Below are 24,634 nucleotides of genomic sequence, written 5' to 3'. Positions count from 1 at the left end.
AAAGCTGTATTTATCAGCATGTATTTTCTGACAAAAAGAAGATATCAAAGCACAGACAAGGCATTAAAGAGAGCCATAAAAAAAAATGTATATGACGTTGAAAGATAAGGATTTATCTGAGTAAATTATTTATTTTTGTAGATAAGACTCTGGTGTTTTTTTAAATATATAATTTGCTGTGTTTGTAGTAAAACAAAACAGAAGAAAAAAGACCCCCCAGTCCCCAGCTGTTTGTCCATGAAGAGTGACTGCTCCATGGATAAACGTATTTACCTCAAAGATGAACACCAGACTGATCATCAAAGGTCATACATTTTGTTTTGTTACAAATTCATTTAGCAAGCAAAGATCTAGTCAGAAGACAACACATGAGTCACTGATGTGGAGTTAGATTTGAGTCTAATAGGATATCGGTGCCATCAGGAAGCGTATAAGGACAGGGCAAATTGTGCATAGAAGCAATTTGAGTTACACTCAGAACTATGTGTGTGTTTGTGTTGAACAAAAGTGAGAATTAAGTATTTTACCCATTTAAAAAAGCATTAATTATAAACATGTATTTTCTGACATAAAGAAGATATCAAAGCAGAGACAAGACATTGAAGAGCTCCATAAAAAATCTGTATATGATGTTGAAAGACAAGCATTTATCTGAGTAAATTATTTATTTTTGTAGATAAGACTGGTGCTCACCAGAAACCATCTAGCAGTAGTATTTGAATAAGATATAAAACTGTTTTTTAAATATATTTTGCTCTGTGTTTGTAGTAAGACAAAACAGAAGAAAAAAGACCCCCCAGTCCCCAGCTGTGTGTCCATGAAGAGTGACTGGTCCATGGATAAACGTATTTACCTCAAAGATGAACACCAGACCGATCTTCAAAGGTCATACACTTTGTTTTGTTACAATTTAATTTAACAAGCAAAGATCTAGTCAGAAGACAACACATGAGTCAGTGATGTGGAGTTACATTTGAGTCCAATAGGATATCGGTGCCATCAGGAAGCGTATAAGGACAGGGCAAATTGTGCATAGAAGCAATTTAAGGCTACGTTTACATGAGGACGGTCTGAACAGAAGACGCAAAAGTGGCGTCGCGTCTTCACTTTTTATTCCTCGTTTAGACGAGCATTTTCGGGAGGAAATCTGCTGCATACGGTGACGCAAAAGTGTGTGAAATTCGATTGTATGCAGCCAGGCGGCATCACTTAAAGCCATAAGAGCGTCTTTGGGCATGTGGAAGTTTTCACGCCACACATTTTCATCAGCTACTCCTTCCACAAAGTTATCCACCATCACTAGATCTCCCAGGTCTCGTTCACAGCCGTCTGGCTCGCCTCCGACGGATTGCTGCATCCAAAATGTGATGGAGGTAATTACAGATCCTTCTCTGTTCACTAATACTATCTGTTCATATCCTGTACATTTGGTGGAAAGACTGCTGTAAGTTTATTAGAGCTGCCAGAGCAGCTTGAAGGTCCCACCATGGAAATAATCCCACATGTTTGTTTATTTTCCTGTACTGGAGCATGTATGTGACGTAAACACATACGTGACGTGAGCAGATCTGAGCAGAGTTTTGCGTCTTGGCAGTGTAGACGGACACGCTACGGCGGAGCGTATTTAACTTTTCCATTTTGGAAGGTGGTTTCAGATTTTTGCGTCTTTAAGCCCCAAAAACGCCGTCACCGTCTAAACGAAAGGCACTTCCGATAAAATATTTTGTTGTTCTTACCCGCGAGCGTCCTCGTGTAAACGGGGCCTGAGTTACTCTCAGAACTATGTGTGTGTTTGTGTTGAACAAAAGTGAGAATTAAGTATTTTACCCATTTATAAAAGCATTAATTATAAGCATGTATTTTCTGACATAAAGAAGATATCAAAGCACAGACAAGACATTGAAGAGCTCCATAAAAAATCTGAATATGATGTTGAAAGACAAGCATTTATCTGAGTCAATTATTTATTTTTGTTGATAAGACTGGTGCTCACCAGAAACCATCTAGCAGTAGTATTTGAATGAGATATAAAACTGTTTTTTTTAATATATTATGCCCTGTGTTTGTAGTGAGACAAAAAAGAAGAAAAAAGACCCCCCTGTCCCCAGCTGTGTGTCCATGAAGAGTGACTGGTCCATGGATAAACGTATTTACCTCAAAGATGAACACCAGACTGATCATCAAAGGTCATACATTTTGTTGTTTTACAAATTAATTTAGCAAGCAAGGATCGAGTCAGAAGACAATACGAGTCAGTGACGTAGAGTTACATTAAAATCCAATAAGATATCGGTGCTATCAGGAAGTGTATAAGAACAGGGCAAAAGTGAGAACTCAGTATTTTACCCATTTATAAAAAGCTGTATTCATCAGCATTTATTTTCTGACAGAAAGAAGATATCAAAGCACAGACAAGACATTGAAGAGCTCCATAAAAAATCTGTATATGACGTTGAAAGATAAGAATTTATCTGAGTAAATTATTTATTTTTGTAGATAAAACTCTGGTGCTCACCAGAAACTGTCTAGCAGGTGTATTTGAACAAGATATGAAACTGTTTTTTAAAACATATCATGCCCTGTCTTTGTAGTAAGACAAAACAGAAGAAAAAAGACCCCCCAGTCCCCAGCTGTGTGTCCATGAAGAGTGACTGGTCCATGGATAAACGTATTTACCTCAAAGATGAACACCAGACCGATCTTCAAAGGTCATACACTTTGTTTTGTTACAATTTCATTTAACAAGCAAAGATCTAGTCAGAAGACAACACATGAGTCAGTGATGTGGAGTTACATTTGGGTCCAATAGGATATCGGTGCTATCAGAAAGCGTATAAGGACAGGGCAAATTGTGCATAGAAGCAATTTGAGTTACACTCAGAACTATGTGTGTTTGTGTTGAAAAAAAAAGAGAATTAAGTATTCTACCCATTTATTAAAAGCTGTATTTATCAGCATGTATTTTCTGACATAAAGAAGATGTCAAAGCACAGACAAGGCATTGAAGAGCTCCATAAAAAATCTGTGTATGACGTTGAAAGATAAGCATTTATCTGAGTAAATCTTTTATTTTTGTAGATAAGACTGGTGCTCACCAGAAACCATCTAGCAGTAGTATTTGAATGAGATATTAAACTGTTTGTTACATATATTATGCCCTGTGTTTGTAGTAAGACAAAACTGAAGATAAAAGACCCAACTGTCCCTTGTAACTTTGTTTTGTTACAATTTCATTTAGCGAGCAAAGATCTAGACAGAAGACAACACATGAGTCAGTGACGTGGAGTTACATTTGAGTCCAATGAGATATCAGTGCCATCAGGAAGTGTTTAAGGATTTAGTAACCATAGTAGATTTGACTTTGCTCATCGTAAAAACACAATACGATCATCTCAAGAGACTGTATGTGTAAATATGTTTGAAACACACAAGATTCTTTCCACAGGTTTCAGCAGCAGAGCCCAGAGGTTTCCAGTGGTCAGTCCACCCAGCAGCATCCAACTGACCTGGACTCCATATTCACGGTAAATGTGCAATCACAGTAACCATTTCTCTGCAACAGCCAGCAAACAAGAAATATCTTACTAATATGCAGACGATAAACTGATTTATCAAACAATATCAACAAGTGCCCGTGGTCCCATACTAGCACTGAGTATGGTGCTATGAAAAATAATTTGCATTGTCTTTAACATAAAAGTGATTGTGTTCAGCTAATTTAAATAATGATATTATTCTGTTCCAGTTGCTGGAGGAACACATCTTCAGTTTTGTGAAGAACGAGTTGAAGAAGATCCAGAGAGTCCTGAGTCCAGATTACCCAGAAAGCTTAGAGAATCAGAGGGATGATGAGGAGGTGTTGGACGGGGAAGATAAAGAGCAGAGAAGGAGCAGCAGAGAGGCATTTCTAAAGATCACACTGAACTTCCTGAGGAGAATGAAGCAGGAGGAGCTGGCTGACTGTCTGCAGAGCAGTAAGAGGATTTTAACAGATTAAACATGATGGAAACTGGAAATGGAGGAAACATAATGAAGAGTACATTTCCAAATTCTAATTTTAACATGATGAAGTGTATATTATATCTGAATTATTCTGATCTGACAATCTGTTCTGATTTCCTCAAGATATTTCATGGTTGAGGAAATGAAATTGATCTTGATGTCCTAGAGTTTAAAATTTTGAAATTTATTGTAGCATTAAATTAACAATTTAATTTCTCATTTGTTCAGGAACTGCTGCTGAAGTGTGCAGTGAACTCAAGTCTAACCTTCAGAAAAAGTTCCAGTGTGTATTTGAGGGGATCTCTAAAGCAGGAAACCCAACCCTTCTGAATCAGATCTACACAGAGCTCTACATCACAGAGGGAGGGACTGCAGAGGTCAATAAGGAACATGAGGTCAGACAGATTGAAACAGCATCCAGGAAACCAGACAGACCAGAAACAACAATCAGACAAGAAGACATCTTTAAAGCCCCACCTGGAAGAGATAAACCAATCAGAACAGTGCTGACAAAGGGAGTGGCTGGCATTGGGAAAACAGTCTTAACACAGAAGTTCACTCTGGACTGGGCTGAAGACAAAACCAACCAGTACATCCACTTCATATTTCCATTCACTTTCAGAGAGCTGAATGTGCTGAAAGAGAAAAAGTTCAGCTTGGTGGAACTTGTCCATCACTTCTTTACTGAAACCAAGAAAGCAGGAATCTGCAGGTTTGAAGAGTTCCATGTTGTGTTGATCTTTGACGGTCTGGATGAGTGTCGACTTCCTCTGGACTTCCACAACACTGAGGTCCTGACTGATGTCACAGAGTCCACCTCAGTGGATGTGTTGCTGACAAACCTCATCAGGGGGAAACTGCTTCCCTCTGCTCGCCTCTGGATAACCACACGACCTGCAGCAGCCAATCAGATCCCTGCTGACTGTGTTGACATGGTGACAGAGGTCAGAGGGTTCACTGACCCACAGAAGGAGGAGTACTTCAGGAAGAGATTCACAGATGAGGAGACAGCCGGCAGAATCATCTCCCACATCAAGACATCACGAAGCCTCCACATCATGTGCCACATCCCAGTCTTCTGCTGGATCTCTGCTGGAGTTCTGGAGAAGCTGATGAAAACCAGAGAGGGAGGAGAGCTGCCCAAGACCCTGACTGAAATGTACATCCACTTCCTGGTGGTTCAGTCCAAAGTGAAGAGCATCAAGTATCATGGGAAATCTGAGACAGATCCACAGTGGAGTCCAGAGAGCAGGAAGATGATTGAGTCTCTGGGAAAACTGGCATTTGATCAACTGGAGAAGGGAAACCTGATCTTCTATGACTCAGACCTGAGAGAGTGTGGCTTTGATATCACAGCAGCCTCAAAGTACTCAGGAGTGTTCACACAGGTCTTTAGAGAGGAGAGAGGACTGTACCAGGACAGGGTGTTCTGCTTCGTCCATCTGAGTGTTCAGGAGTTTCTGGCTGCCCTTCATGTCCATCTGACCTTCATCAACTCTGGAGTCAATCTGATGGCAGAAGAACAAACAACCTCCCGACTGTCGAAAATGTACAGAGACAAACTGAAACCAAAACATCTCTACCAGAGTGCTGTGGACAAGGCCTTACAGAGTCAAAATGGACACCTGGACTTGTTCCTCCGCTTCCTCCTGGGTCTTTCTCTGGAGACCAATCAGAACCTCCTACGAGGTCTGCTGACACGGTCAGGAAGTAGCTCACAGACCAATCAGAAAACAACCAAGTACATCAAGAAAAAGATCAGTGAGGATCTGTCTGCAGAGAAAAGCATCAACCTGTTCCACTGTCTGAATGAACTGAATGATCGTTCTCTAGTGGAGGAGATCCAACAGTCCCTGCGATCAGGAAGTCTCTCCACAGATAAACTATCTCCTGCTCAGTGGTCAGCTCTGGTCTTCATCTTACTGTCATCAGAAACAGATCTGGACGTGTTTGACCTGAAGAAATACTCTGCTTCAGAGGAGGCTCTTCTGAGGCTGCTGCCAGTGGTCAAAGCCTCCAACAAAGCTCTGTGAGTGGATGAACGACTGAATATATATATACAATTATATAAGAATTAATATCTGACACCTTTTATTTGTCTTTAGGCTTAGTGGCTGTAAACTCTCAGAGAGAAGCTGTGAAGCTCTTTCCTCAGTCCTCAGTTCCCAGTCCTCTAGTTTGAGAGACCTGGACCTGAGTAACAATGACCTGCAGGATTCAGGAGTGAAAATGCTTTCTGCGGGACTGGCATGTCCACAGTGTCCTCTGGAAACTCTCAGGTTTGGCTTATACAACAAATTCTCACTCCCAACTTGTCAAATACTGACACTTGTTCCGTGCCCTTCCCATATCAGATATGGACACAAAAGGAAACTTTAAACATAATTTCTTGACACAGCTCAACCCTCAGCAACTGCAAGTTAAACTTGATTGCAAGAAAATCTTAATTTAATCATCAGCAAATCCTTCAATTTTAACTGTGAATATAAATTTCAAATCAACAATATGAATGTGCATTCCCAAGTAGTCTTTATTAGCCATCTTTCCATTAAAGTTTAATTAAATTTAGATTTTTTAAATTAGGCATTCAAAAAATGGGAATCAGTGAGTTTGCATAAGCTGGTTAAGGGCCTGTCAGTAACAGGAGAAAAAGAGGAGAAATAGATATCTCTGGAGAACTTCTAGTTATTCTTTCATGTCAGATGAAACAGCTGATTAGTAATGTGAGTTTAATGTCTGTTGATAAAATTTGTTGATGCCTGACTTCACACAAGAAAGACTCAGGAGATTATGATAGCTTAAGTTGAAGTCCTTTATTAATAATTCATGTGCCTTACAGTGACTTGCTAAGCCACTTCTGCCAGACTATTCCTTAGACATGGTATTCATCCTCAAAGATATGGTTAAAGTTGGGGCATGATACCAACCAAAGTAATCTTGGTTGTCTTGGCCATTTTATGCATAGATTTTTAGAATAAACTTGTCTGTTCACAGGAAACATACAGTTTGGTTGAGTCACCAACACCACTTGGTTAAGGTTAGATCAAAGAACAGATTTAGGGTTAAATGAATTACTGGACGCAATTATGTTGGTTATGTAGGTCACACAGAACATAATGTAGAATGCGATGTATCTATGTATAGATGTAAATTTAGTGTTTGGCTAGTATTAGCAAAACTGAATTTTTATTTCATCTGGGGCACAAACCCTCGTCTCCCGGATCAAACAGCAGGGTTTGTTTGACCTCAGCACCACCCCTTTCACCAAACCTAAATGGACCTTTGCACTCTTTAAAAAACTTTATATAACTATAATGGAAAGCCTAGTTCTGCTCATACAGATGCTAAAGGGTTCTTTGTGCATCCATATCTCACGCTGAGGGGCACGACCAGCTGTTGGTCTCTGATGAGTTAGGACACAAGTATAACAGTCCCATGTCAAAGTCAATATCCTAAAATAAAATATTTTTAAATCCATTTCTGTTTTTCACAATCTATAATATTTTGTGGTTTATTAGGAATTTACCCCTGACAATTCTATTATTTTATGATTAATTATGTATTCCATTGGCCTTACACGGAAATGTATCATTCACATTAACTATAAAAATTTTGCATCTTTTTAAAGGCTGGGTGTGTGTAAACTGTCAAGGCGGAGCGGTGAAGTTCTGTCCTCAATTCTCAGCTCCCAGTCCTCTAGTCTGAAAGACCTGGACCTGAGTAACAATGACCTACAGGATTTAGGAGTGGAGCAGCTCTCTGTTGGACTTGGGAGTGCTCGCTGTACACTGGGAAGTCTCAGGTAAGAGGTCAGCAGGTTCAAAAAAATAAAATAATTGGCGTTTAAATGCTTTTCAGATGTCAGATTTCTGTCTACGTGTTAATGTAATTTGTTGCTGCAAAATGTTTTTTAAATTCCAGTCTGTCAGGCTGTCTGATCTCAGAGGAAGGCTGTTCTTCTCTGGCCTCAGCTCTGAGGTCAAACCCCTCCCATTTGAAAGAGTTGGACCTGAGCTACAATCATCCAGGAGACTCAGGAGTCAGGCTGCTGGAGGATCCACGATGCAGACTGGACACTCTCAGGTATGGACAGACAGACAGACAGCAATCTCAGGTATGGACAGACAGACAGACAGTTTCAGGTATGGACAGACAGACACTCTCAGGTATGGACCGACAGACAGACACTCTTAGGCACGGACAGACGAGACAACCACTGAAACACATTACTCCTCAGTATTTCATCCTCTGCTAACCAATAAATCAACAGAGTTCATAACATGATGAATGTGTCATGTGAGAAGGGTTGGGCAACCATTCTGCCTGTAATTCTTACCTGTGAGTGGATCGAATCATGTGTCATTGAAAAGTAATTCTTATGAAAGTTTTCTTGACAGTACATCACATTATCTTGATCAAGAGAAAGGTTCAGACAAACAAGAAAGCTGATAAACACTTTAGATCAGGGGTGTCAAACTGATCCAGGAAAGGGCCTAGTGGGTGCAAGTTTTCATTCCAACCAAGCAGGAGCACACATGACTCCACCCATCTAATCACCTGGGCTGTCTTCACTCGTTTGGTTCCTGGATCAGTTTGACACATGTGCTTTAGACCACATGTGTCAAACTGATCCAGGAAAGGGCCAAGTGGCTGCAGGTTTTTGTTCCATCCAGACAAATCAAACGAGTGAAGACAGCCCAGGTGATTAGATGGGTGGAGTCATGTGTGCTCCTGCTTGGTTGGAATGAAAACTTGCACCCACTAGGCCCTTTCCTGGATCAGTTTGACACATGTGCTTTAGATGTTGAAAAAGCAATAATGACTTAGATTGGATATAAATTAATTTAGAGTGAAGGTTGTTTCATGTTCCCGCTTTCATATTCATCACATGAAGAATATATATAGGTCTGACTGTGTTTCTTCCTCCAGGGTGGACCATGTTGGACAGCAGTGGTTAAAACCTGGTCTGAGGAAGTGTAAGTGTGGATTGATCCCAAATTTGAATAAATATCAATTTAACATTTAATGTTAACCAAAATGTCAACAAGTAAAACATTGATTATGAAGATTATAAACTGCTGCCATTGTTTTGTTCAGATGCCTGTGAACTCAAAGTGGACACAAACACAGCACACAAAAAGCTCAAACTGTCTGAAAACAACAGGAAGGTGACTCTGGTGGGAGAGAAAGAACAGCCTTATCCGAAACATGCAGACAGATTCGACAGCTGCTGTCAGCTGCTGTGCAGAGATGAACTGACTGGTCGCTGTTACTGGGAGGTTGAGTGGAGAGGAAATGTCGATGTAGCCGTGGCTTACAGAGGAATCAGACGGAGTGGAGACAGTGCTGTATGCAGGTTTGGAAGAAACAATCAGTCCTGGAGTCTAAACTGTGCTGATGGTCGTTATTCTGTCTGGAACAACAACAAAGAAACAGTCCTACAGTCCTCCTCCTCCTCTGGTAGAGTAGCAGTGTATGTGGACTGTCCTGCTGGCTCTCTGTCCTTCTACAGAGTCTCCTCTGACTCACTGATCCACCTCCACACCTTCAACACCACATTCACTGAACCTCTTTATCCTGGGTTTGGCTTGGGGTTTGGGGTGGAGTCTTTGATGTTGTCCCTGGACTCCTCAGTGTCTCTGTGTTCATTGTAGGAGAAAGAGTTGAAGAGAAGAGAATGGAGACAGTTTATAATGTGCACTACCATGCTTGCTGCCACTGCTTTGGACCTGCACTGATTTGGATCTATTTATAAATTGGAACTTCAAATTTAAGTGATGTTCTGTTGTCAACTGTTGTCCAAACCTAAACACCGGGAAAAACCTGTTTCTCCAGTGTCATAAACCAGCACTTTGTAAACCCACATCCACCATCAGCACTGCACTACTGACATCTGCAATGTACATCAAAAACACAATAGATTTTCACAAAGAGCTTTTGCTGTGAACTTAACCCAGCCAATGTTTTTCACGACAACATAATTAGAAACACAAGTTATAACCACACACATCAAGTTTCTAGGAAACTGAAAACAAAGATGGAAATGACTCAAACCAACTGTTCAGCTGTCAATGAATTTAAATTAAAATATATGCTTGCTTTGTTTATGTGTTTCCTAACATTACTGATATAAATAAACCATCATCTTTGAAAAAACTTAACTTTCCTACTGTGAGTTGTACTAAAGTCTTGAAGGGTAATTGAAGGGAGGTAGGAGATGCCTTTCCTGAATTAAAAAAAAGTTGTTAGGTTTGTGTCTAGCTTACTTTTACAACTTTTAATGTGTGATTAATTTCTTTTCTACATTACACAATGTGTAATAACATGATTCATCATATTCCAGAAGGAAGTTGTCAGCGTTCCAGTTTTTTTCAATATAGCCATGCTTTTGTTTGGGCAGCATCTAGTGGACATTAGAGGAAATGCATTTAGCAGAGTATGACTGGATCGTTCACAACCTACCGAACAAACTGTAAAAAGGATTTAACCAGCAGAGTTCGATTAAAACTTACTAAAGTTTTGGTTGTGAAATCACCCCCAGTCATCGTGAGAATCATGTGAATAAATAATCCACATTAGAACATTATTTTAAAATTGCAAGTCAGAAAGCATCCATAATTCATAATATGCATTTTTAATTTGTTAAATAGACTTTTAAAAACACTTTCAATTCTTATTCTTGTAACCATTCTGCTTTTTTATATAATGCATTATTTCTCTTAAACAAGAATCACTAAAACAACGTCATGTTTGCATATTTTGTTCAATAAAAGATATGAGACAAAGTCTGATTATTAGTTTTTGGGTATACATTCATATTAATGAACTGGTTTAGTGATAAAGTCCAAGTAACAAACAGTTGTTACTGTAAGTGTTCCTATTAATCATGAAAACAAAAGCAGAAGTCAGTGGTATGAAAATGAGAGCTGTTCAACTTTTCTTACACTCAGTGTCACTCTACCAGACCAAGGATCATACACATCCGTCTCCAACTTTGTGGATAAACAGAGAATAATGCAAAAGGCACGGAACATGGGTGAGATCACTGTCTCTGGGAGCCGCATCCATTTCTTCGAAGATTTTTCCCCTACAGTGGAGAAGAGAAGACGCGAGTTAACAGAAGTAAAAAAATCCCTCCAAACACTGGGGGGTGAGTATCGGATGCTGTTTCCAGCTACGCTATGTGTCTCACACGACAACAAGGTGCAACTTCTCAAAACTGTGGCTGAGGCACAGAGGTATGTTGAGGAAATACAAAGAGAAAAGAGATGATGGGCAAATGCATTATAATATACAACCAAGATGCTAACATTTGATTAAAAGGTCTGAACAATTAAAATACTAAACAAGAGAGGGTAATGGATCAGGTTTATCAACTGTACCATATCGAGCTGAGAGCTATAGTCATTTTTATTTCAGTCTTATTTTGAAATAGAGATAAACCAGTCGCTTTCATATCACCGTATGCTTTATACTACAACAACTTTATTTTATCTAACTGAGGGTGGATAAATAATAAGTGCTTTGTGAACCACCCCCCTCTCTCTTTCCTTTTCCTTTTTTTTCCTTTTAAAAAAAAATTCTCTTTATACTGTTGTGCAGAAATTGGCGACCTCTTGCTGTCCCAGGGAGGTTAGTATAGCATACAATCTGGAGAGCTCTGTCTCATCCTACTAGTGATTTGCTAGGTATTTAGAAGGGGGAAAGTTAGGTTAGTTACCAAGAAGCTTCACATGTGCCCCATAGTGATGTTAAGTTCACAGCAAGAATTTGCAGACCTCCAGCTCATCCTTCTTTGAAAACTTACTTATTCAACCTCTGCCAAAAAGATTTATTTCTTGTATGTATGAAGCCTTTGTTGTAAACTCAAACTATTCCACCGACCATATACGAAGACAGTGGCAAATTGATTTAGAATGTCAGATAGATGAGGATACTTGGACAACAATCATAAAAAACACATTAACCATCCTGAGTTGCAATAATGATAGAGAAAGACAATCTAAAATATTACATAGGCTCCATTATGCACCTTTGTTGAGAGGCAGGCTTGGTCTCAGTTCCTCTAACTGTAACAAGTATGATAGAGAAATTGATACTCATGCAAACATGTTTTGGAAATGCTCGAAGATACAAGTGTTTTGGAATAAGGTGAAGAAAGAGCTGGAAACTTTGATTGGGCATAACTTGGACTTATCACCTCTTCGGTGTGTCTTAGCAGCCAAGGTGCTGAGCACAAGGCAGAACGCAAAACTCATCAGAATACTCTTGTATATGGCAAGAAAAACTATTCTCAAGTTCTGGATTCATAAGGACATTCCTACACTGGAGGATTGGTACAAGGAGGTAATGAGCATAGATCCTCATTGGATAAAACTGACTTATACCCTTCATGACAACGTGGGAGCTTTCACAAGGGTATGGCAACCAGTTTTAGATATTATGGACCAATCTGAGCTTCAATGTTCCTCAGTAAATGATGTAACATGGGTGACTCTGACATATCTTAGAAGAACCTGGTTTTGTTGTAAAAAAATAAATAAATAAATAAATGGTTCTGCACAAAATATGTAAAGGATAATATGTGGATTGCTTGAACCTCAATAAAAAAAATAATTAAAAAAAATGAATGAACATGAGTTTTCCACACACATTTTGCATAACATATAACGCATAGCTTTAGAATGTCAATATCATATTTTTTTATTTTTTGTTAATGTCATTCACTTAACTTTCACCAGTGGTCTTCAGATTTCATAGAAACTGAATTAAGGGTACTGCCTATTGATAACAACTAACACACATGTTGTTAAATTTGAAAACACTTAATTATTGCAAACCTTTACAATTAAACAACATATTCATTAAAACACATAATCATAATAATTTGCAATAAGGTGCAAAACGATAATGTACAAATAATGGTGTATCAGCAGATAATACATTTAAACATGAATTTACGAATCCAGTAAGAAGAGGAATATGGAAAAAAGATAATTCAGTGATTTGCAGTTGTCTAATATACAAAATATTAAATTATCATTTAAAATGTATATATTTTATACTTTTACAAATTTGTAATGTGTATATACAAGTCAATATATTTAAACAATGTCATAACCCAGCTACAATGTACAAATTTGTTTGCAACAAGTTTAATTAATTTACATGTATATATTTATATTTTTCTCTTCTGGAGATCAATTAAGGCTTATCTTGATTTAGAGACATATTTAAAATATTTGGGCTACACGGTGTGGTGTGGTGTGGTGTGGTGTAGTGGTTAGCACTCTTGCATCACAGCAAGAGGGTCTCCGGTTCGACTCCAGCCTGCAGCTCTTCTGTGTGGAGTTTGCATGTTCTCCCAGTGTCAGCGTGGGTTCTCTGGTACTCTGGTACTCCGGCTTCCTCCCACAATCCAAAAACATGCACGTAATTTAATTGGTGACTCTAAATTGCCCGTAGGAGTGTATGAAAGCGTGATTGTCTGTCTTTATGTGTTAGCCCTGTGATTGTCTGGTGACCTGTCCAGGGTGAACCTCGCCTCTCACCCAATGTCAGCTGGGATCGGCTCCAGCCCTCCGCGGCCCGAGTGCGAATAAGCGGTTAAGGATAATGAATGCATGGATTTAGAATATTTTTTCTGTACTTTCTAAGACGAAACTTTAGCCGTTGCATCCATCTATGCTCACTACCAGGCTCCATGGACAAAAAACAAATTTGACCAGTCTTCTCTCTACAGCTCACACAGAGACACTGAGGAGTCAAACGAACACAACTCAAACCCAGGATAAAGAGGTTCAGTGAATGTGGTGTTGAAGGTGTGGAGGTGGATCAGTGTGTCAGAGGAGACTCTGTAGAAGGACAGAGAGCCAGCAGGACAGTCCACATACACTGCTACTCTACCAGAGGAGGAGGAGGATGAGGAGGTGGAGGGGGAGAGAGGAAGGACTGTTTCTCTGTTATTGTGACAGACAGAGTAACGGTCATTGCAGCACTTCAGACTCCAAGAGTGATCATTCCTTCTCCTTCTGACCCTTTTGTAAGAGACAGCAATGTGAACCCATCCTTTCACCTCGACCTCCCAGTAGCAGCGGGAGTCACATGGTCTTTGCAGATCAGCTGATAGCTGTCAGACCTCTCTTGATGATCAGGATATGGCTGCTCATATCGTACTACTGTCAGCTTCCTGTTGTTGTCGGACAGTTTAAGCTTTTTGTTTGTTGTGTCCAGCGTGAGCTTGCAGGCATCTGATGGGGAGAACAAGACACAGCAGCAGTTCATGAACAGCCATACCTGATGGGTTATAAGTTTAATTTAGAATAGATAAGAATATAGAATACATCTCTTCTCAGTAGCTTTGAATGACGAGTATGGCAACCACAAACTTTTTTTTTTGTTCAAGCACAAATTGCATGCTGTTTTGTTCTCATTAATCGAATTTGGATTCACACTTACACTTCCTCAGACCAGTTTTTAACCACTGCTCTCCACCATGGTCCACCCTGGAGGAAGAAACACAGTCAGACCAGTATATGATTTCATAAGTCCTGCATTCTGCGTCTCTGCCCCACTTTTTTACCACTCCACCTGACTCTGTGCATCATCTCCTCACTTCTTACTACTTTCATCATACATACATACATACATACATCAGCCCTGCCATACATAACCAGCCCCATTAACACTCATTAACCAGTAAGCTTCTGAAGACTTACTTTTGTCAATAAATCACTGACTCTATACATTCTATGAATTATTCATGACGGGGAACAATCTTGTTGGCTGTCCATACCTGAGAGTGTCCAGTCTGTCTGTCTACCTGAGAGTGTCTGTCTGTCTGTCTGTCCATACCTGAAAGTGTCCAGTCTGCAGCGTGGATCCTCCAGCAGCATCTCTCCTGAGTCTCCTGGATGATTGTAGCTCAGGTCCAGCTCTCTCAGATGGGAGGGGTTGGAGCTCAGAGCGGAGGCCAGAGAAGAACAGCCTTCCTCTGTAATCATACAGCCTGAAAGTCTACACACACACACACACACACACACACACACACACACACACAGAGAGAGAGAGATAAGCAGATTTAAACCTGGAGGGATCTTGACCCCTGGCCAAAAATAGAAGCCATAAACAGCAATTCCCTGGGGTCCCTATTCTGTGGCATATTTATGTTTGACTATGCTGCTTTGAAAGTTGTCATGGAAGATAATCTTTAGCTAGAATCACCAGATACCAGTGAGACATTATTTGAGAGGAATTAAGGAAAATGAAAAAAACATACCAACAAGGAAACATGATTCTCTTTTCTAACCTGAGAGTTTTCAGTGTACAGTGTGGACTCTTCAGTCCAGCCGAGAGAAACTTCACTCCTGAATCCTGCAGGTCGTTGTTACTCAGGTCCAGGTCTCTTAGACTAGAGGACTGGGAGCTGAGAACTGAGGACAGAGCTTCACAGCTTCTCTCTGAGAGCTTACAGCCACTCAATCTGAGAATAGTTTGCAATAAAAAACATTTCTAATTAGTTCTTGCACATCAGTTTGATACTGTTAATGTTCAATTCATACATTAACATACAGAGCTTTGTTGGAGGCTTTGACCACTGGCAGCAGCCTCAGAAGAGCCTCCTCTGAAGCAGAGTATTTCTTCAGGTCAAACACGTCCAGATCTGTTTCTGATGACAGTAAGATGAAGACCAGAGCTGACCACTGAGCAGGAGACATTTCATCTGTGGAGAGACTTCCTGATCTCAGGGACTGTTGGATCTCCTCCACTAGAGAACCATCATTCAGTTCATTCAGACAGTGGAACAGGTTGATGCTTCTCTCTGCAGACAGATCCTCGCTGATCTTCTTCTTGATGTACTTGGTTGTTTTCTGATTGGTCTGTGAGCTACTTCCTGTCTGTGTCAGCAGACCTCGTAGGAGTCTTTGATTGGTCTCCAGAGAAAGACCCAGGAGGAAGCGGAGGAACAAGTCCAGGTGTCCATTTGGACTCTGTAAGGCCTTGTCCACAGCACTCTGGTAGAGATGTTTTGGTTCAGGTTTGTCTCTAAAGACTTTGCATAGTCGGGAGGTTGTTTGTTCTTCTGCCATCAGATTAACTCCAGAGTTGATGAAGGTCAGATGGACATGAAGAGCAGCCAGAAACTCCTGAACACTCAGATGGACGAAGCAGAACACTTTGTCCTGGTACAGTCCTCTCTCCTCTCTAAAGAACTGTGTGAACACTCCTGAGTACACTGAGGCTGCTGTGATATCGATGCCACACTCTTTTAGGTCTGAGTCATAGAAGATCAGGTTTCCTTTCTGCAGTTGATCAAAAGCCAGTTTTCCCAGAGACTCAATCATCTTCCTACTCTCTGGGCTCCAGTGTGGATCTCTCTCAGATTTCCCATGATACTTGACGTTCGTCAGTTTGGACTGAACCACCAGGAAGTGGATGTACATCTCAGTCAGGGTCTTGGGCAGCTCTCCTCCCTCTCTGGTTTTCATCAGCTTCTCCAGAACTCCAGCAGAGATCCAGCAGAAGACTGGGATGTGGCACATGATGTGGAGGCTTCGTGATGTCTTGATGTGGGAGATGATTCTGCCGGCCTGCTCCTCATCTCTGAATCTCTTCCTGAAGTACTCCTCCTTCTGTGGGTCAGTGAACCCTCGTACCTCTGTCACCAGGTCAACACAGTCAACAGGGATCTGATTGGCTGCTGCAGGTCGTGTGGTTATCCAGAGGCGAGCAGAGGGAAGCAGTTTCCCCCTGATGAGGTTTGTCAGCAGCACATCCACTGAGGTGGACTCTGTGACATCAGTCAGGACCTCAGTGTTGTGGAAGTCCAGAGGAAGTCGACACTCATCCAGACCGTCAAAGATCAACACAACATGGAACTCTTCAAACCTGCAGATTCCTGCTTTCTTGGTTTCAGTAAAGAAGTGATGGACAAGTTCCACCAAGCTGAACTTTTTCTCTTCCAGCACATTCAGCTCTCTGAAAGTGAATGGAAATGTGAAGTGGATGTCCTGGTTGGTTTTGTCTTCAGCCCAGTCCAGAGTGAACTTCTGTGTTAAGACTGTTTTCCCAATGCCAGCCACTCCCTTTGTCAGCACTGTTCTGATTGGTTCATCTCTTCCAGGTGAGGCTTTAAAGATGTCTTCTTGTCTGATTGTTGTTTCTGGTCTGTCTGGTCTCCTGGATGCTGTTTCAATCTGTCTGACCTCATGTTCATCATTGACCACTGTAGTCCCTCCCTCTGTGATGTAGAGCTCTGTGTAGATCTGATTCAGAAGGGTCTGGTTTCCTGCTTTAGAGATCCCCTCAAATACACACTGGAACTTCTTCTGAATATTGGACTTTATTTTTCTCTGGCACAGTGAAACAAGAGTTCCTAAAATAACAAAACATCAAAAAGAAATCAATTGAGGATCAATTACGCCACATTTTGTCTGTTCATATTATATGTTTCATTTAAATCCAATAAGATTACCTAAAGGACAGACTAAATGTTCTAAATGTTCTTCATGTTCCTCATACATCCTTTACTAAAACGCACCCTCTCAATTTAGCGGTCTAATTAAGCTGTAAAATCCCCCAGCTTTCCCTGTGCCTGTCAATGTTCCTGCTGTCCTGTGCCTGTATTGCCAAGGACCTCCTGGAGAATGGCCTTATGATGACAGATGGTGCCAGGCCCACATATATATAGAACTATATACATAGCACTAGTTTCCGGATCCATGCAGTTTTGGGGTGGAATAAACATATTTATCAATCCTAAACAATTCATGTAAATTGCCTGTGAGGAGGGATGCGGTCGGAGTCTTGATGCCAAACGTTAATCTTGTTCTACTGTTGACATTAACATTTCATTGTGAATTGTCTGACTGACCTACATGTAAATGTCTGAGGTGGAGGCACAGATCTTAGAGAGCAGGTCAGCATGAATACACAATACTGCTATGGAGCCAACTCAGACAGTGAGGAACCTGGTTATTTTCAACCTCCACAAGCTCATGAACCTTTTCTCATCTCTATTTACTGCACTGGCTCTCTGTCACAGCTTGCATTTATGTCAAGATTCTACGGCAGTCCTTGCTCCACACCCTATACTCCTCCTCCACCCCTGGCCAAATAACTCTTCCACCTAATCACAGCTATCACTCCAGTTCCATTTCTTGTTTCCATCATATTAAATCTGTTAAAATCCTCTTACTGCTCTGCAGATGGTCAGCCAGCTCCTCCTGCTTCATTCTCCTCAGGAAGTTCAGTGTGATCTTCAGAAATGCATCTCTGCTGCTCCTCCTCTGCTCCTCATCCTCACCATCCAACACGTCCTCATCCTCCCTTTGACTCTCTAAGCATTCTGGGTAATCTGGACTCAGGGCTCTCTGGATCTTCTTCAGCTCGTTCTTCACAAAAGTGACAATGTTCTCCTCCAGCAGCTGAAATAGAAAAATAAGTTGAATTTTCAATTTAAACTGTTGAATCCTAAAATAAATCAAAAAGTCGGCTGGTCTCAAAAGTGCTAAATGGACCAGAATCATAGTTCAGTTAGCAGCAGTATCTGTGCTTTTACATGTACAAACCATAAATACAGAGTCCAGCTCTGTCTGATGCTGCTGAGCAGACTGACCAGTGGGAACCTCTGAGCTCTCCTGGTGAATTCTGCGGAGAAATTACTAAAGTTTAGGACTTACAATAACACATATATTCAAGCATGCCAATAGTGTTGTTGAGCTGCCATTGTTGACTGTAAATGCCACATTAAACAATTCCACACAGCAAGGATTAGATGATATAATCCGCTCTCCAGTTAGAACAGAAGGCGAACTCAACTGAAAAAGTGAGTTTCCTTTCTTCACTTTTCATCAACAACATTTCTACATTCTCACCTCTGATCATAGAGGTGCTTTCCATCTCTGAAGTAAATGGGTTCACCAATCGACCGGTCCGTCTTCATGGACACACAGCTGGGTCCAGGTTCAGGGGAGTCTGGTCTCTGTAGTTGTTTCGTTCTTCAATAAAACACAACTTTGACTGTAAATGTGGCTATTTCAAAGAAAATCTCAGTAGAAGTGTGTCCTTACATTAAGTTAGCAAAATGCTGATGGCTTTCAAAGTTCATAGGGTGGCCCATGGACTGACACGGAGGGGAAACCCAGGAATAGGACTCGGATGCAGAGTAGTTGAGAAAAAACAAGGTCTTTATTGTGTCCAAGAAAAACGGAGCTACAGGTAACAAAAGGCGCCTCTAAAAACGAGGGAGTTACTAAGAAAAATACCAAAACTAAACTGAGGAGATCTCTAGGCAAAAAGGGGCAAAAGGCCAACAAAAAATCACTCTTAACGAGGGCTAAGGAAAAATAACAATTTCACAAGACTATGACTGTGGCAATACTGTGGTTCAGAGCTAGTGGTGCGGACAAAAGACATGACACACTGGCACAGGACAAAGGGGAGACACAGACTATAAGCACATGAGGGTAATGGGGAACAGGTGGACACAATCAGGGAATCAGGGAAGACAATCAGACTGGAAACACATGAGGAAGGGCAAGTGACCTGAAACGAGAGGAGAGTTACTTTTCAAAATAAAACAGGAATTGACAAGACAGAGACAGGACAAAAACGCAACTTGACAAAACACTCACCGCGGTGTGACAGTACCCCCCCCTCTAGGGCCGACACCTGACGGCCCAGGCTGTTCAGGGTGTTCTTTATAAAAGTCTCGAATGAGGTCAGGGTCCATGATGAACCTGGCTGGGACCCACTGTCGTTCCTCTGGGCCATACCCCTCCCAGTCCACAAGGAACTGCCTGCCCCGACCTCGATTGCGCACTGCCAGCAGCTTCTTTACGGCATAAACAGGCCCCCCTTCGACCATTCGGGGAGACGGGGGGTGGCTTGGTTGCCGGCACCATGACGCTCTCCTTGACAGGCTTAATCTTGCTGACATGGAAGGTGGGATGTACTCTGAGGGACCGGGGCAGACGGAGGCGCACGGCTGCTGGATTGATGATTTTAGAGATGGGGAATGGACCAACAAAGCGTGAAGCCAGTTTGCGGGACTCCACCTGCAACGGCAGCTCCTTGGCAGCGAGCCACACCCGCTGGCCAGGTTGATAGGCAGGAGCCGGTCTCCTCCTGCGATCTGCTGCTCTCTTAACTCTGTCCCCTTGACGGATTAGTGTCTGGCGGGCTGCTGCCCAGATGCGGCGGCAGCGGCGGACTAGGGCATGGGCGGAGGGCACCGACACTTCAGGCTCAGACTCAGAAAAGACAGGGGGTTGGTAACCAAACACACAATTGAAGGGGGACATACCGGTGGCAGAGGTGGGAAGGGAATTGTGGGCGTACTCGACCCATGTCAGGTGTTGACTCCAAGACGCTGGATTCTGTGCCACCAGGCACCGGAGGCCGGTTTCCAGCTGCTGATTGAGGCGCTCCGTCTGGCCGTTAGCCTCTGGATGGTACCCCGAGGTGAGGCTAACAGTAGCTCCAATTAACTTGCAGAACTCCCTCCAGAACCGTGAGATAAATTGGGGCCCCCGATCTGACACAATGTCCTGAGGGAATCCGTGGATCCTAAACACATTGTTCATCATACACTCAGCTGTTTCTTTAGCAGACGGCAGTTTAGGCAAAGCTATGAAATGTGCCATCTTAGAGAATCTGTCCACTACGGTTAAGACCGTAGTGTTACCTCTGGAGATCGGGAGCCCCGTGACAAAATCCATGGAGATCTCCGCCCACGGCCGGGACGGGATGGGGAGAGGCTGCAGCAAGCCTGCGCGGGCTCTGGAGGAGTTCTTATTCCTGGCACAGACTGGACACGCCTCAACGTACTCCTGGACCTCCGGCTCCATGGACGGCCACCAGAACCGCTGTGCGATGGCGAACATGGTCCGACGTACACCCGGATGGCAGGTGAGCAGAGACGAGTGAGCCCAGTGAATCACCTGTGGGCGCAGATTAACAGGAACAAACAGACGATTTTCGGGGCACCCACTAGGTGGAGGGGTCTCACCATTCGCCTGCTTCACCTCGGCTTCTATGGGCCAGGTAACCGCTCCAACCACATGGTTAAGTGGAAGGATGGGGTCAGGTTCCGTGGCAACGGGCTCGGGGCTGAAAAGACGGGACAGGGCATCAGGCTTAGTGTTCTTTGACCCCGGTCTGTAAGATAGGGAAAATTGAAAACGGTTAAAGAACAATGACCAGCGGGCTTGTCGAGAATTCAACCGTTTGGCTTTTCTTATGTACTGCAGGTTCTTATGGTCTGTCCAAACCAGGAACGGGTGTTGTGCCCCCTCCAGCCAGTGCCGCCACTCCTCCAGCGCCACCTTCACTGCCAGCAGCTCCCGATTTCCCACATCGTAGTTTCGCTCCGCTGCCGTCAGGCGTCGTGACAGGAAGGCACAGGGGTGGAGCTTGTTGTCCGACTCGGCTCGTTGGGACAGAACACCCCCGATCCCCTCATTGGAAGCATCAACTTCCACCACGAACTGGCGAGAGGGGTCGGGGAGTGTGAGGATGGGTGCTGTGGTGAACCGCCGCTTAAGCTCTCGGAAGGCTGCGTCCGCGTCGGCGGACCAGCGGAACGGCACCTGTGGAGAAGTGAGAGCATGGAGAGGAGCCGCTGTCGCGCTGAAGCCTCTGATAAACCGCCCGTAAAAGTTGGCAAATCCTAAGAATTGCTGCACTTTCTTGCGGCTATCTGGTGTGGGCCACTCAGCCACAGCGCTAACTTTTGCCGGGTCCATCTGAACCCTTCCAGGAGCTATGATAAAGCCCAGGAAGGAGATGGTATCGGCGTGAAATTCGCTCTTTTCGGCCTTTACAAACAACTTATTCTCAAGGAGACGTTGCAGAACAAGATTGACGTGTCTCTTGTGAGTCTCCACGTCGGGAGAGTAAATCAGGATGTCATCTAAGTAGACATATACAAAGTGATCTAGAAAATCTCTCAACACATCATTTATCATGGACTGAAATACTGCTGGAGCGTTTGTGAGGCCGAACGGCATGACTAAATACTCATAGTGTCCTGAAGGTGTGTTGAAACCAGTCTTCCACTCATCCCCTTCCCGAATGCGAACGAGGTGATATGCATTACGCAGGTCTAATTTGGTGAAGATCTGCGCCTGTTGAAGTTGGTCGAATACTGAAGTCATGAGGGGAAGGGGATATCTATTCTTTACTGTGATCTCGTTGAGGGGGCTATAGTCAATGCAGGGGCGGAGGGTCCCATCCTTTTTCTTTACAAAAAAGAACCCAGCCCCGGCTGGAGACGAGGATGGTCGAATCAGGCCTGCTTTCAATGAGGTCTCAATGTAGTCTTTCATGGCCTGCCTTTCAGGCCCAGAAACCGAATAAAGCCGGCCCTTGGGAATGGTGGAGCCCGGCAGGAGCTCGATGGGGCAGTCATAGGGGCGATGTGGCGGAAGAGCTGTGGCCTTATTTTTACAAAAAACCTCCGCGAGGTGGTGATAACAGCTTGGTACTGTGGTCAGGTCGATGGTCTCTGGGTCTATGGCAGAGTTAACAGAAACATTGTTCAGAGTGAGAATTTCATTCTGGGGCCGGCAACAGATTTTACAACCCTCCCCCCACCCAATAATGTCCCCGGTCTGCCAATCAATGCGCGGGTTGTGGCGCACCAGCCACGGGAGCCCGAGGATGAGAGAGTGCTGAGGTGAGTTAATCAGGTAAAGTCTAATGTGCTCCTCATGATCAGCGATGTGAATGTGTACTGGTTCAGAAATATGTGTAATGTCAAATAGTGCGCGCCCGTTGAGCGCGCTCGCCTTAATAGGCTTACTCAGCGGCTCTACCTGGAGCCCCAGTCTCTGAGCAAACCCCCAGTCAATCAAGCTCCCATCCGCCCCCGAGTCAATCAAAACACCCTGCTCAATGTCCTTGCCAAGGTGCGTAATCGTTACGGTTGTTAACTTTCGTGGGATGGGGGTGACGGCTGTGAAATGACTCACCACCAAGGTCGCTTTCACGGGGCAGGCGGCGATGAGGTGGCCCTGTGTGCCACAGTAAAAGCACCTGCCTTCCTGGGATCGCCGCTGCCGCTCCTCCCGAGAAAGCCGGGACCTTCCCAGCTGCATAGGTTCCCCCTCCAGCTCAGCAGAAGGGCGAGGAAGTGGCTCGGGAGGAGATCGACGTGGCGCCGTGCGCCAAGGAGCCGCGGAGGGATCTGGCATAGCGGCTGGCACCAACCTGGACCCGCGCCGCTGCTTCCTCTCCTGCAGCCGGTTATCCGTGCGGACGGCGAGAGCGATGAGGGAGTCGAGGTCCGGAGGAAGGTCCAGCGGAACCAGAAGATCCTGGATAGGATCTGCGAGCCCTTTCAAAAAAACGTCGTACAAGGCAGCGGCGTTCCACCCGCTCTCCGTAGCCAGGGTGCGGAAGCGGATGGCATAATCACAAACTGAATCAGCTCCCTGCTTCAGCCTGCAGAGTTCCCGAGCCCTCTCTCGATCTGTCGCCACCGGGTCAAAGACGAGTCTGAGAGCTTCGGTGAATCTCTTATGTGACGTACACACCTCGGAGTCTCTGGCCCACTCCGCGGTGGCCCACGCCCGGGCCCTCCCCGTGAGGTGAGACATCATGAAGGCAACTCTGGATCTCTCCGTGGGAAAATCATGGGGTGAGTGTTCATAATGCATTTCGCATTCTGTGATGAAGGACCTACTTAGTCCGAGGTCCCCCGAGTATCGCTCCGGAGGAGCCAGCCTGGTGCATGCGCCAAAGCGCGTAGATGAGGGAGAGGGCTCCGGAGACGCTGCGGGCGGTTCAGGCGCTGCTGTCGGGTTCTTGGCGAGGATGAGGAGAAGCTGCTCCACCTGGGAGCCGAGGAGACCCACCTTGGACATCACGGTAGCCTTAAACTCCTCTTGGCTGAACGCGAGTCCTCTGAGTCCTTGGCCAAGGCTGGCCACCTGCTCCTCCTGCTGCGTGAGTTTGGACGCCTGGGAGCGCAGCGCCGCGCTCAGCTGGTCCTGCTCTGCCGAGTCCATGCTGGCCAGTGTGTACTGACACGGAGGGGAAACCCAGGAATAGGACTCGGATGCAGAGTAGTTGAGAAAAAACAAGGTCTTTATTGTGTCCAAGAAAAACGGAGCTACAGGTAACAAAAGGCGCCTCTAAAAACGAGGGAGTTACTAAGAAAAATACCAAAACTAAACTGAGGAGATCTCTAGGCAAAAAGGGGCAAAAGGCCAACAAAAAATCACTCTTAACGAGGGCTAAGGAAAAATAACAATTTCACAAGACTATGACTGTGGCAATACTGTGGTTCAGAGCTAGTGGTGCGGACAAAAGACATGACACACTGGCACAGGACAAAGGGGAGACACAGACTATAAGCACATGAGGGTAATGGGGAACAGGTGGACACAATCAGGGAATCAGGGAAGACAATCAGACTGGAGACACATGAGGAAGGGCAAGTGACCTGAAACGAGAGGAGAGTTACTTTTCAAAATAAAACAGGAATTGACAAGACAGAGACAGGACAAAAACGCAACTTGACAAAACACTCACCGCGGTGTGACATGGACTGCTCGTTCTTCATCAACAACATGCCTCCATTATTACCTCTGATCATAGAAATGCCTTCCATCTCTGAAGTAAATGG

The 24,634-nt window shown here is 43.7% G+C and overlaps 1 protein-coding gene across 1 annotated transcript in view; it reads right to left on the bottom strand.

The window, feature by feature from the left end:
* LOC131990887 (NLR family CARD domain-containing protein 3-like) overlaps nt 1–18,236 on the bottom strand; it is a 35,121-nt gene extending 16,885 nt beyond the window's left edge. The window contains exons 1-4 of the mRNA XM_059356092.1: nt 18,203–18,236; nt 15,574–17,377; nt 15,311–15,484; nt 14,857–15,018 (exon numbers count right to left, since the gene is read on the bottom strand). Of these exons, the coding sequence (XP_059212075.1) occupies nt 14,857–15,018; nt 15,311–15,484; nt 15,574–17,377; nt 18,203–18,236 (2,174 nt within the window). The remainder of the gene's footprint in view (nt 1–14,856; nt 15,019–15,310; nt 15,485–15,573; nt 17,378–18,202) is intronic.
* Between the last annotated feature and the right edge of the window lie 6,398 nt (nt 18,237–24,634).

Source organism: Centropristis striata, chromosome 18 (genome assembly GCF_030273125.1).
Source record: "Centropristis striata isolate RG_2023a ecotype Rhode Island chromosome 18, C.striata_1.0, whole genome shotgun sequence".
Lineage (NCBI taxonomy): Eukaryota > Metazoa > Chordata > Actinopteri > Perciformes > Serranidae > Centropristis > Centropristis striata.
The sequence above is the reverse complement of the archived record's forward strand: the minus strand, read 5'-3'. Positions and strand labels throughout refer to the sequence as shown.